General features: G+C 37.5%; 1 protein-coding gene across 1 annotated transcript in view; it reads left to right on the top strand.

The window, feature by feature from the left end:
- Positions 1 to 13,862, top strand: part of Gbe1 (1,4-alpha-glucan branching enzyme 1) — a 300,252-nt gene that overhangs the window by 91,848 nt on the left and 194,542 nt on the right. Inside the window, exon 3 of the mRNA XM_008832224.3 lies at positions 11,055 to 11,170. Coding sequence (XP_008830446.1) covers positions 11,055 to 11,170 — 116 coding nt within the window. The remainder of the gene's footprint in view (positions 1 to 11,054; positions 11,171 to 13,862) is intronic.

The following is a 13,862-nucleotide window of genomic DNA, read 5'->3' as shown; positions in this document are numbered from 1 at the left end:
TGATTGGTTAGAAAGTGGGAAAATTTTTACTAAGACTTTGGTAATATAGAGGAGGATTGGATTGGAGTGATTTAGTATACTTTACAAATTATGTGTATATATATTTTTTGTTCTACAATGGTAGGTCCTTCTTTTATAATAAGAGGTGAAAATAGTGGTAGAGAATAGCGCCCTTATATACTGCATTACCCATTCCATCAAGTCATCCCCCACCTAAATATCAGTACTTTTTGGTTTTTGCACTTGATTTTTCTGTACTAGTACATCATGTTGAGCTCTTCTGATTTCTAGATTATCATATCTCTTACATCACATTTTCTGTTAGGTTTAAGAAACTACCCGTTATCTCTTTGATGCCTCTACTAATAAAACACTGCTTTTTATCAATTTTAACTCCCAAATAACTATCATACATTCCTTCTTTTTTATTCCTGTCTTCACTATTGTGGTTTCAGAGAACCAACTTGAGTCCCTATTACTAAAGCCCAAGGAATGATAAGAGTTTCACTGGACGCTTAGAGGTGAAGTATGAGAACAGTGGGGGGATTATAAATTTGGAAATCACTTGTGATCTTTGCCAGAAACATTTTAGGGGCTGAACAGATGTGATGCAACTGGAGGAAACAAACAAACAAATAAACAAACAAAAAACCTAAAACAAGAAATTAGACTGACAGTGAATGGTAGGATGACCCCGAGGACTTGGATATTAAGAGAAATTTGCCTGACTGTTATTGATGACATTTCAGCAAATAAAGCAGTTCATTTTAATACTGAACAGTAAGAGCCTGAATTAGAATGTGAAGGCTCCCCAGGACTCCAGAAAATAATTGAAAAAGCTGAAAAGAATGAATGGAAGTTCAGAATTAGCCTTAAGGGAGAAAAAGAGAAGACATCACAGACTGGGAAGGTGGCTTAATGAGTAAAGTGCTTGCTGCACAATTGTGAGAAGCTGATTTCAGCTCCGCAGCACCCACATTAAAAGCCAGGTATAGTGCATACCTATTATCCCCATTCTGGGGGTGGGGTGCGGGGGACAGAGTCTCTGGGCCTCTGTGGCCAGTCTAATTAAAAACCTATTCTCCAGATTCACTGAGATACCCTGTCTCAAAATAACTAAGTAAGTAACTAGCAGGTGGCTACTTAGTTAACTAACTAACTAACTAACTAACTAACTAACTAACTAAGGTAACTAAATGAAGAAGACACTCAGAATCACCTCTATCAATATACACCCTCATGAGTGAGCACAACCACACCCATACACACAATTACATATGCACACATAAAAACACACACAACCAAGTAATAACAAGAACGAAAAACCCACATCTTCCTCATGGTTTTGTTTTTTGAAAGCTTTAAACTGATAATTTCAGTTTTCTGTGAAATGGTAAACTTCTATCTGTTTCAGATATTCAAGTTGATTGCTCTAAAACATACTGGAAGTTTCCAGATACAGTCCAATGAACCATTTCCCTCTGTGTGTCTCTGGCTTTCTTGCTCTGTCTGTCTCTGACTATCTCCATCTCTTTTTTCCCCCCTCTCTCTCTGTGTGTCCTTAACCTTCTTTCCCTCTACTTTCTCCCTTCCCTTCATTCTCCTCCTTTTTCTTCTGTTTTTCTTTTATTTTTGTAATTATCTCCCATAAGGCCATACACTAAGGTTATTGCTAGATTTGTTGTAAACAGTAATAAAACTTGTTAACATTTAAAGTTGAAGCTGGGCCAGGTGGCACAGGCAGGACTGTAATCCCAGCTCTTAGGAGGTAGGTACAGGAGGAAAAGGAGTTCAGAGTTATTCCTGCAACATAAACTTCAGAGCTAGCCTGGGTTATATGAGATCCTCTCACATGAAGTCAACTACTACAGGAAGATTGACCATTTAAATTTGACCATCCCAGAAGCAGCCTGAATGGCAGCTCTATCACTTACCTAAGAATGTTGGCTTCTTGTGACAGTGTGTATGTTTCAGGAATTTTAGATGTGCTGTTCTTTCTCTTGTATAGCTGCCACAGATTTGCTTAATGCTTTTAAGGCACACAGACAAGTAGGGTTGAACTTTTCTACTAAAACTTCAAAAAATATCTACATGCAAAATGTGTTTCCAAAAGTGTTTGGTTCTAGAATGGTACCAATTGATAATGTAAATGTGAAAACTAGTTAAGAGTCTTCAGTTCGTATGTTTGTGTGCGTCCCATGTGCTGCTATTTGGAGTTGGAGTCTTTGGGATGTAATTGGATCATGAGGGAAGTGCTCTCATGAATGGAGTTAGTGTCTAGCAATACATAGACTCATGAAAGAAGATTTCTCTCTCTACCCAATGAGCATAGAATATGAAATTATTCCTTTGTAAGCTGGGAAGAGAACCCTCCAATAACCTGGCATGCCTGAACCCTGTTCTTCTTCTAAAGCCTTCAGGAATGTGAGGGGAAAATAAAAGTTTAAGTATCTGCTATGGGAGCCCCAGCTAAGACAGATATTTTTCCCATTTCTAATGTAGACAGATCCTGGCTGGATTTAGATTTGTTTTGTTTATTAAAGAGTAAGAACACATAGACCAAATTAGGAGTCAGGCTAGCATTCAAATCCAGGCTCTGTCACTTAACTCTGTGACTTGGGCTTTGCTGGTCTCACTTTTTGAGCCTGTTTCATCATCCATCAAATGAAAATTCTAATACTATATAGGACTTTGGAGATAATTGAATTAGATATTGAAAGTCAAGCACTAAGGAGAACCCACAACTACTGCTGCTGCAATCATTTTCACCAAGCCATCCTATTTTTGTTATTGTAATATTTTTATTATTTCTTCCATCACAATAAGACTCAATTCCTATATCATTAGTTTTGATATAGACTCTGAGCCTCTGCTCATGTCATTAAAAAAAAATGAGTGTATTTTTTTGACAGCCATTAGACTTTCCTTTAAGGTCCAAGATAAAAGGTTTTATTTTTATTTTTAAATTGTTGTTAGTTTTCTTATTTTCTTGATGCAAGACCTATTTTACTCATAGTCCAGGTTGGCTTGAACCACACTCTGTAGCCCATGATGGCCTCATACTCTTAGCAATCCTTCTGTCTCAGCCTCCTAAGTGTGGAGTTCCAGGTTCGAATCACACCACACCAACTCAAAATAAGTTCTTACATCATTATCATTAATCATTAGTTTTTTTTTTGTGCTTGTGTTGGTAACCATCTGTAGAGATATTGCTAGTTCAGACTATAGATGGAAAGAGCTTTTTTATTTTGCTTTGCTTTGCTTTGTTTGTTTTTCATTTAAAGCCTACTCTATCCCAAGTTCTTATATGGTAAATTATTCTACTTAAACTTTTAGCCATTTTTTCTTCAAAAACATCTTTAACTATCAAACTTGACTCATTATTCTACCTGTTGCTCAAATTATCTTCATAGTATTAAATTTTTATGTCTCTCTATGTGGCCTTTTGCTTTACAGTATCTCTGACAGAGCTTGGTTTTAGTCCAAGGCAGAATTCAATGAAAGTGAACAAAAACTATCTGAGTTTTGTTTTTAAGCTATTTTAACAACTTTATTGAGCTGATTCTCAATAATATGAGATATTTTTATGGCATAGATTTCATCCACTTAAAATATACAATTCTATAATTTTAGTTAATTTATTTTAAAATATTGTATTTATTTTATTTTATGTGTGTGAGTGTATTGCTTGCATGTATGTAAGTGCACCCATGTCATACAATGTCTATGGAGGTCTGAAGAGGGTATCAGATTCCCTGGAATTGGGTTTACAGATGGTTGTTTTCCCCCATGTGGGAGCTGGGAATTGAACCCAGGTCCTAGGTAAGAGCAGTCAGTGCGCTTAGCTACTGAGCCATCTCTCTAGCCCATGTATCATTTTTAGTATCCTGAAAATTATGCTGTGAAACCATCACCATTCCGAGTTTCAGAGCATGTTCCCTGCCTCAGAAGAAACTTTATACACTTTGTCATCTTATAATTTCTGAACTCTCAGGAAAACAGGAATCTACTTTTGGTGTTAATTTTGTCTGTCCTCAATATTTTATTTTTGTGTGTAAGATGTAGTTTTATATGATTGACTTTTTCCTTTAATATAATTTATGTTCACACGGTTCTATGTTGTAATATGTATTAGTATGTTATTTCTCTGTAAGGCTGTGTAATTTATTATATATAACATTTTGCTGTTACTACTTACACATTTTTTTTCACCTTCTGATCATTGAGTGATGCTGTAGTGAGCTCTCATGGAACATCTTCTTTCATGTAACTTGGACATATAAGTTTGAGTGGAAATGCTGGGTCTAATGGTAACTGTATCATTTGAAGAACTTATAGACTAGTTTCCAATGTAACTGCATTGTTTTCCATTTTATTAGCCACATATGAGGTTTCCAGTAATACCTTGTATCATTGGTCACTTTGATTATAGCCATCCTGTCTGTGTGAATTGGATTTCATTGTGATTTTCACATTCATATTGGTACAGGGTGGAAAGAGCATTGCCTAGAGAGTTCTTAAGTCTCATTCATAAAATAATTTAAAAATGGACCCTAATGGAAGCTTTAGGACAATTTTATTAGAATTTTAAAGGAAGATTCTCAGGACAGGTGAGCTTGAGGAGTAGAATGGATGGGAGAAGGAAGAAAGTCATTAAGCCACACAAGTTTAGAGCCTTCATGGAAGTCAGACCCATGGCTGACTGGCAGCCAGATGGTAGGGAGAAGGAAGCTTTAGAGACAGAGAAAAATAAATATAAGGTGCTGGGGCAGGCCAAAGTGTTAGAGAAAGCATGCGTAGAAAGAGATAAGAAGAAAAGGAGAGATTACACTTTTCTGAAAAATTCAGAAAAGTACCACCATGTAGGTTAGGTACTAGGAATCAAACCCGGTCCTCTGCAAGAGAAGCCAGTGCTCTTAATTGATGAGCCATCTCTCCAGGCCCTTTTTAAAATTATGAAATTGTAAATGTTCTTTAGTTATTCTAGACTCAAGTAATCTTGTCGTTTATATAATTTCCAACTATTTTCTTCTTTTAGACTGTCTTGCCATTTTCTTGATAATGCTTTTTGTTTTACAAGACTTTACATTGTGAAAAGGTCTGATTTATGAAATTTTTCTTTTGTTACTTCTACTTTTGATATCATGTTAAAGAACTTAGGTCACAGAAATTTATCTTATATTTTAAGTGTTTTATAGCTATAGCTCTTAAGCATCAATCTTTAAAATAATGACTCAAATTTATTTTTTTCTATGTAGAGAGGTCCACTGTCCTGGAACTATTTGTTGATGAGAAGAGTCTTATCTCATTGACTGGTATAGTTATTCTCATTAAAAAAGAACAAATAATGACATAGATTTATTTCTCTCCTATTTCTAGCCATGTTAGGAGACACTTTTATCATCACTGGTATAGTTTTATTACTGACCATAGGATTGAGGGGGAGCTATGTAATTTTATTTCTTCATCATTGTGAGCCTCTTCCATGCCCTCATATTTTACGCTCATTCAGGTGGAACATGATTGGATCAAAGGTTGTTTAGGATGGAGAGGAGTGCTCCTGTTCTGTCATTTGTGCTGAAACTAGGAGGTCATAAATGGGTTAAGTTGAAGTTAATAATGACACAACATCTATCAGTGCCCTGGAATTTGCCTTTGTCTAATGATAGCCCTGCAATGGGATCCAAGTGTTTGTTGACTTGAGAGAGACAGAGTTCATTGTACTGGTCAGTGAAAGCAACCTGTAAAGGTGTTCTTGGCTGGTAATATGCATGTGGCTGCCTGTAATTAACCACATTTCATGAGCACCCAATCCCTCTTTCTTCTCTTTTCCATTTTCTCATTTTATGTTGTCTTTCTAAGGAAACATTTTATTTTCTTCCAAATTAACTCTTAGTTTCACTCTACTGTCTATTGTCCCTTACAAATTAAAAGAATGATCATATTTGGACTCAAACCAAATTTGCTTGCCTTAGTTTAGACTGCTGTTACAAAGTACCAGAGACTGGATACTTATAAGCAACAGGAAAGCATTTCTCACAGTTGCAAAGACTGTGAACCTAAAATCAGTGTGGTCTGGATATGGTGAGGGTGTATTTCAGAGTTGGAGACTGTTGATTTCTTAACGTAGGTTGGTGTATTCTCTGGAGTGTCTGTGAATGTAGGTACTGACTATATTTACCAGGCCTCCACCCTCACAACCCAATCATCTTCCAAAAGGCCTCACTTCCTAATATTATCATCTTGTGGGATGGAATTTCAACATAACCCTTTTGGAGAGACGCAGACATCCAGTTCATAATAGCAAGTAAAAAGACAGAGATCAATGCAGTAACTTAAGTCATAGGAAAGTGTCATTATCATTAATAATGATAATGATAATATTTTCTGGTTTTTAGGTGTAGATGGCAAGAATTGTTTGTTATTGGATAAAGTGTTAGATTAACGTGATCATAGAACTTAATATACTGTTAGCTTTCCAGTAGACCAGGTAAATAAAAATAATATAATAATTTAAATAAAATGGAATTGTTTATTTTCAAGGGTCTGTGGAATATTAACAAATATCTTAACTGGAAGATTGTATGCATGTATATTTAAATTTTTTAAAAAATTTATTTATTTTTATTTTATGTGAATGTTATGAAATGCCTGTGGAGGAGAGAAAAATGTGTCAGATTCCTGGTACTGGGGTTATGGTTCATTGTTAGCCACCATGTGGGTGCTGGGATTCGAACCCAGGACTTCTACGAGAGCAGCCTGTGCTTTTAACTGCTGAGCCATCTCTTCAGCCCCCTGAGTATTTTCTTTTAAAGGGAGGGTTTCTCTTTGTAGTTGTGGCTGGTCTGGATCTTGCTATATAGACCAGGCTACTGTTGAACTCTTAGATACCCACCTTCCCCTGACACCTGACTGCTGGGATTCAAGTCATATGCCATCACATCTAACACTTAGCTTAAAAAATTATATTTTAATTATGTATATGTATGTGGAAGTAAGGGGTATGGGGTTGTGCATGTAAGTGTGTTGCTGGAGATACAGACTGTTACGATCTGCCTGACCTGGTTGCTGGTTATAGTACTCAGGTACTATGGAAGAGCAATATGCAGTCTTAACTGCTGAGCCATCTCTCCAGCCCCTTAACTTTTTTAAACTAATAAAAAGCATAAAAGTATATAATTTTGTGGGAAACCATTGAATGTTTTTGTACATGTATGCATTGTGCAGTGTTTAAGTTAGTAACAACATCTGTCTCCTCAAAGTGTATGGCAATGGTGTCAGCATACATAAGTCCCATGCAAACTCAGACAAAAATCCAGCATAGAACTGGGGAAATGAACAGCAGACCCTAATCATAGCTGAAGAAATATTGGCAACTGATTACTACTAGGTGAGGAAGAACTGATCTTCCTAAAACAAGGGATTCTAGATAGGCTGACTAGACCTCAGTGGATAGACTTGCACTGGGGACCATTTGGGGATATACTGACTTGATAAAGTGGGCCTTAGGGCAGATGACAGAATATATGGGTTCCCTTGGGGGGTGCTATGGGAGGGTGCTGTGGGAATGGGGGTATAAAGATTGTTTGAGATATTCTGTATGAAATACACAAAAATTCAATGAAAACAATTTTTTAAATAGTGTTTAAAATCCTTTCTTTTAGCTTTCTGAAATGTACATTATTGCTATGTATAGTCACTCTTCTATAGTTGCCTCATGATTGATCTATAGTGAAGTGACTCCCCAAGTACTTACTCCTCTACTGTGCAGTACGGGTTCCCATCCATATCCATTTGACCCCCAGCCCATACAAACTGCCATTGCACTTTCCACATTTAAGAACTGAGTTCTGGGGCTGGGAGATAGCTCAATGAGTAAAAGATAGCTTGCTGTGCAAGCATGATGATTTGAATTCAAATCCTTAGCACCCACATAAAAGCCAGGCATGGGGGCTGGAGAGATGACTCAATGGTTAGGAACACTGAATGCTCTTGCAGAGGACCCAGGTTTGATTCCCAGCACCCACATGGTAGCTCGGAACCGTTTTGAACTCCAGTTCCAGGGGAATCCGAAGCCCTCTTCTGACCTCCGCGGCATTGTACGACACGCGTGCACTCACATACATGCAGGCAATACACTCCTACACATAAAAAAATAATAAATAAAATATTTAAAAAATAAAAAAATAAAACCTAGGCATGGCTGTACATGTCTGTGTCCCAAATATTGGACACAGATGGTTTCTAGGAGCTTCCTGGCCAGCCAGCCTAAGGCTACGTTCATGTTCAGTAAGGGACCCTGTCTTAGGGAAATAAAGCAAAGCAAAGGGAAATAAAGAGACTTGGTGTCCTCCTCTGACCTGTGCACATACTTAAAAGCATGTACACACACAGTCTCCTGTGTATATACAGGCACATAACACACATATGCCCCACCCCCCCACACCACATACATGCCCTCCCACCCCTCTCCACACTCCCCCAAAAGAGAAACCAAACCAATCAACCAAACAAACAAATAGTAGTTCTGTCTGTTGGGCTCAACAGGGAGGTAGGAGATGAGAAAGAGGACCAGACAGTTAGAGGTGTGTAGAGCAAACAGCTCTGCTCTTATATGTTTATATAGTTTCTATGTTGGAGTGTCCCGTAAAATTTATTTTAAGATAATTGAATGCTTTTAGCTGCTAAAAGTAAATAGGGTGTTAAATAAAGAAATGGTTTGATTGGCACTATATGAAACCTCAAAGTAAGCCACATTCCTAACTTCATTTCAATAAAACTAAAGATTAATGAAAGAAATTTGAAAGGGCGTATAATACAACTCACTTTAACTCAGATAAAAATAGGGTTAAAGAGAAAACTAAGAGTTTCAATTATAGCCTATTTTGAAAAGAAATAAAATCATTGTTTATCAAAAGCTATCAGTTACAGACAGAAAAATAGTGGCAGGCAACTTCCCTCATGCTGGTTCTGCATCTGATGGACAGAACACAGAGAATTAGGTGAATGCCTGTTTTCTAAATTCTCCCAAGGATGGTACATAACAAGTTTTGTTCTAGAAGCATTGAAGATTAGTTAATTTGTTTCATACAGTGTATCCTTAGGGCACTATTGCTTATTCTTTTAATGAACTCTGGTTGAGCAAGGCAGGTATGCATTGTTATTAAAATGATAATCCCTAGTGGGTTGGGGATATGGGTAGCTGAACATTCTCATATACAGCTAGTTTAAGTATGAATTGCAACTGCCTACTCAGAAAGTAGTTTGCTAATCTGTTTTTGGAACCATGAGTCCATTAAGATATGATACCCTTTGCCTGGTACTATCACTGTGGTAATTGATAGCAAAATAGGAAATTTGATTAGCTAGTTTTGACCAGAGACCTGATATCACATGTTTTTATTATAACACTTTTATAATCCTGGAAATACAGAGATGGTCTATATTTGTTTCATCTGGCTTCAATATTTAACTATTTTGCTAATCGTATTACATTTGTTTCTCTGCCCTGTGTACATTTAATGTTTTTCTGATATTTGGACAAAATCAATCTAGAATTTGATAGTCCACTTTCTCATTTAAGTTTTAATGTTTTTACACCACGTATGTCTCTGTTACTTTCTAAATATTTCTTGAGATTGATATTCTCTGTTCTCCTTTAAGATTAACTTTGCTGGTTCATGTGTTTTCCCTCCAGCCCATTCATGCTGACCCCTTGCAGGACACCCCATTATTTAATGACATCCCAGGCAGGCATTTTACTCATTCTGTGGCCCTTATTTACACATTAATTGCTTATTGTTTTTGCTGTTACAAACAAAGAAACAAACAACAAACAAAAAAAACTTTCTGTCTGTAGCTCTAAATGATTTATCTAGGATACAGCCTGGGAATACACTTGTTGGGCCATCAGGGTAACACAATTTCATTGTCAAATTGCTTTTACTTATTTAAACAGTCAGTAGTAGGGTTACTTTCTGTTCTTGTATATTTGAAATTTGAAACTTTTAACTTTTGTCAATCCAGTGAGTAGTAATGAGCTACTCATTTTCAAAACATTTTTTGTACCATTTTAATTGAATTTTTGTGTATTTCAGATAAAACATCCTAATCATCTTTATACCCTCTCCCCGTCTGCACTCTCTCATAGGCTTCCCCCACCAGATTTCATGCATTCTGTCATTTATGTTAAGACCTATCCATGACTCATTGTTTTAATTTATGATTCCGTGATTCCAAGTCAGCTTGGATCTACTGCCCATGACTATCAGACACTCTGGAGACTTTCTGGAATGTATTCTTTGTCTGTTTTTTTGGTTGGTTGGTTTGCTTTTTCTCATTTATTTATGTTTTTAGCATTTTTCATATGCTGCTTCTTAAATGTATTGATTCAGCTGTTAGATTGTATTGAGTGTATTGTTATTCAGTCTTTTTGTGAATATCAGTTTATAGTTTTAGTGATAAATTTGAGCAGTCTTTTCTTTAAAATTTTAGATGGCTCTTGCCAGGAGTGGTGGCGCATGCCTTTAATCCCAGCATTTGGGAGGCAGAGGCAGGCGAATCTTTTTTTTTTTAAATTATTTATTTAATAACCACATACTTAGAAGAAGGATTTCATTACAACAGCATTGACATATTCAATAACAGAGGCAGGCAGATCTTTGTGAGTTTAGGCCAGCATTGCCTGTGTGTATGTAAGTATACCCGTGTTGTTTAATGACTGTGGAGGTCCAGAAGAGGACATCAGATTCCCCTGGAACTAGGGTTACGAATGGTTCTTAGTCACCTTGTAGGTGCTGGGAATCCAACCTGGGTCTTCTGCAAGAGTAGCCAGTGTTCTTAACCTCTGAACCATCTCTTCAGCCCCAGCATTTCTTGTAAATTTTGACTATCTTACATTTTTCTAAGTGGCTTATAGAATACTTTGGCTATTACATTAGAAAACTGGTTTTATATTTAGACAATTTAATTTTTATAAGTAACCTGAATGCTATGCTTTATGTCAAATTCCTAGTACTAGCATGGTATTGATTATGTGATCTTTATTTTTTCAGGTGGTTGGAATCCATTTTCTCACCCATATAAAAAACTGGATTATGGAAAATGGGAGCTGTATATCCCACCCAAGCAGAATAAATCTGTTCTGATACCTCATGGATCCAAGTTGAAGGTATATTCCTCTTTTTCTTTTTGACAGGGTATTGCCATGTAGTAAAAGCTGGCCTCAAACTTCAGCCCTCTTGCCTCAGGCTCTGGAGTGCTGGGAGTAGATGTGTGTACAGTGACACAACCTGACCCAGTTTTGAAAGAGCATATTAAATAGCTGATTCTTTCCTAGTTCATCAGGTTTACTGTTATGAAAACTGTGTGTGAAGACATACATTTAAAAAATTATTCATGTTTTAGTACCTTAGGAAGTTAATTTGTTTCTTTTTAAAATATTATGTAATTTTTATCCTTTTTTTAATTAGAAAATTTTGAATCCTGATATCTTCCTTACTGTTAAAATTAAATGCTGACTAAATGAATTTCAAAATGTGGTTTCTGTACAAATAGTAAAATAGTTAAATACCTATTGAGCTTTCTTAATCAAAAAATTCAAAATCTAAAATGTTTAAAATTCAGAGGCTGGAGAGATGGCTCAGTGGTTAAGAGCACTGACTGTTCTTGCAGAGGACTGGGGTTCGATTCCTAGCACCCACATGGAGGCTAACAGCCATCCATAATCCAGCTGCAGGGGATCTGACACTCTCTTCTCACCTCCACAGGTATTTCAGACATGGGTACACTTACATACATCTGGGCAATACACTCATATACACAAAATAAAAATAATAAATAAAATATTTTTAAAAATAAGAAGCTTTTTGAGTGCTAACATGATCCCACATGTGGAAAATCCATACCATGAAATTTTGCTTCATTTATAAGTTGTTAAAATATTGTAAATGATTACCTTCAACTATGTGTATAATGCATAGCTAAAACAGAGATGATTTTTACTTAGATATGGGCTCCCTCTCTAAGTTACCTCATTTATATGAAGCTATTCCAAAATCTAAGAAAAAACATCTGATCTTAAGCATTTCAGTTAAAGAATTCTTAACCTGCATCAGGAATGAATGACTGTTGGTACATTAGAACTGCATTGGGTGTTTACATCTTTAATCTGGCTGAAATATTTTACAGCTTCTATCCTATGCTACATGGTTTATTGTGCTTCTTTAAGAAAATTATCTTCCTTGGTCAAATGAAATAATCTGGTAATTAAAGAATACAGTTCACATTCTCACCTGTCTTTTAAAAATCGATGACTGACAGAAGGGAGACACTTAGTAAGCACTGGGTGAACTGCTCATTCTTCATTACTATTCTCTAAAAATATTGGTAAAGATACCTAAAATCTCAGACATAAGATTTTTTTATTGTGTATTTTTTATTGAGTTTCTAAGATTTCAGGCAATATTTCCTACTCACATTCAGACCCCCTCCTCAATCCACACCTCCCCCTCCCCCTCCAAACCCTATGCACTCTGCCATACATGTCGAGTCCTATTCATTCAGGTGTTTGTACCCTGATGTCCTTCATTGTAAATGCATCCACTGGAGTCTAGTCAGCCCATCCAGTGGCTGTATGTAAGTCATACTCTCTCTCACCCAGCAGCAACCTAGATTTACTGCTGACCTGCCACAGATTGCTCGCCTCCCTTTTGGGCCCTTGTTTAATTGAGCTGACATGGGTCCCATGTTGGGCCACCACCGCTGTTGCAGGTGCACTTGAGCAAGCCTCCATTGGCCTGGAAGCCTCCACCTCATACATTTATGAATCAGCCCTGGCTCTTGCAATCTTTCTGCATCCTCTTCCACCCTAGATTTACTGCTGACCTGCCACAGATTGCTCGCCTCCCTTTTGGGCCCTTGTTTAATTGAGCTGACATGGGTCCCATGTTGGGCCACCACCGCTGTTGCAGGTGCACTTGAGCAAGCCTCCATTGGCCTGGAAGCCTCCACCTCATACATTTATGAATCAGCCCTGGCTCTTGCAATCTTTCTGCATCCTCTTCCACAATGGTCCCCAAGCTGTGGGTGGATGAGGTTCCATATAGGAGTCCCATCCTACACTCTACAGACTCTTATTTTTTAAAACTTGGCAAGTTGGGGCCTTCTATATGAAACACACTCTCATGTACATGGAATCCTCACTGGTGAAAGTTGAGGGTTGCATTAACCCTCTCTCCACCTCTTACTCCACCATGTTCCATGAGCCTTGGTCTAGGAATTCAAGTGTAGCTGTGTCACCCAGTACTGGGCATCTCCCAGGTGTATGTTCTCTATGGCTGACCAGATGTATAACTCTGTGGTAGCCTCCATCTGTTGCAAAAAGAAGTTTCTTTGATGAGTGCTGTACAGCATGTTTGTTGCTCTAAGGGAGGTCTCTTCTGTCTGTCACTGTGTTCCCTTACAAGCAGTTTCCAGTGATACATATGCATTAATGTTCAGACATAGTATGTGCAGTTCTCATAGAGTTTCGAGGGCATCACTTTTCCCTCTAGTTTCACAGCCTTTTGAGATTCACTCATCTCTATTCTCTTTTTTTTTTTCCAATCTGGCCTCCCTCTTCCCTCCCTCCATAGTCACAGTGTGCCCCTTATCCCCACCCTCCCCCATACTTCCTGACTCCCACCATCTTTCCTTTCCTGACTTCCCTTGCTCCCCCACACTATGGTCCCTTGCAGGTCCCTCCCTCTTCTCTTCCTTGCTGATTACTCCTACTTTTTCCACGTCCCTCAGGTAATATCTGTTCCCTGCTATCCCCCTTTTAGGTTGTTTCTTTTTTTTTTTACCATTATGTATCCTTTCCC

Source organism: Nannospalax galili, unplaced genomic scaffold (genome assembly GCF_000622305.1).
Source record: "Nannospalax galili isolate Female #2095 unplaced genomic scaffold, S.galili_v1.0 scaffold293, whole genome shotgun sequence".
Taxonomy (NCBI): domain Eukaryota; kingdom Metazoa; phylum Chordata; class Mammalia; order Rodentia; family Spalacidae; genus Nannospalax; species Nannospalax galili.
This window is presented reverse-complemented; position numbering and strand designations above follow the sequence as displayed.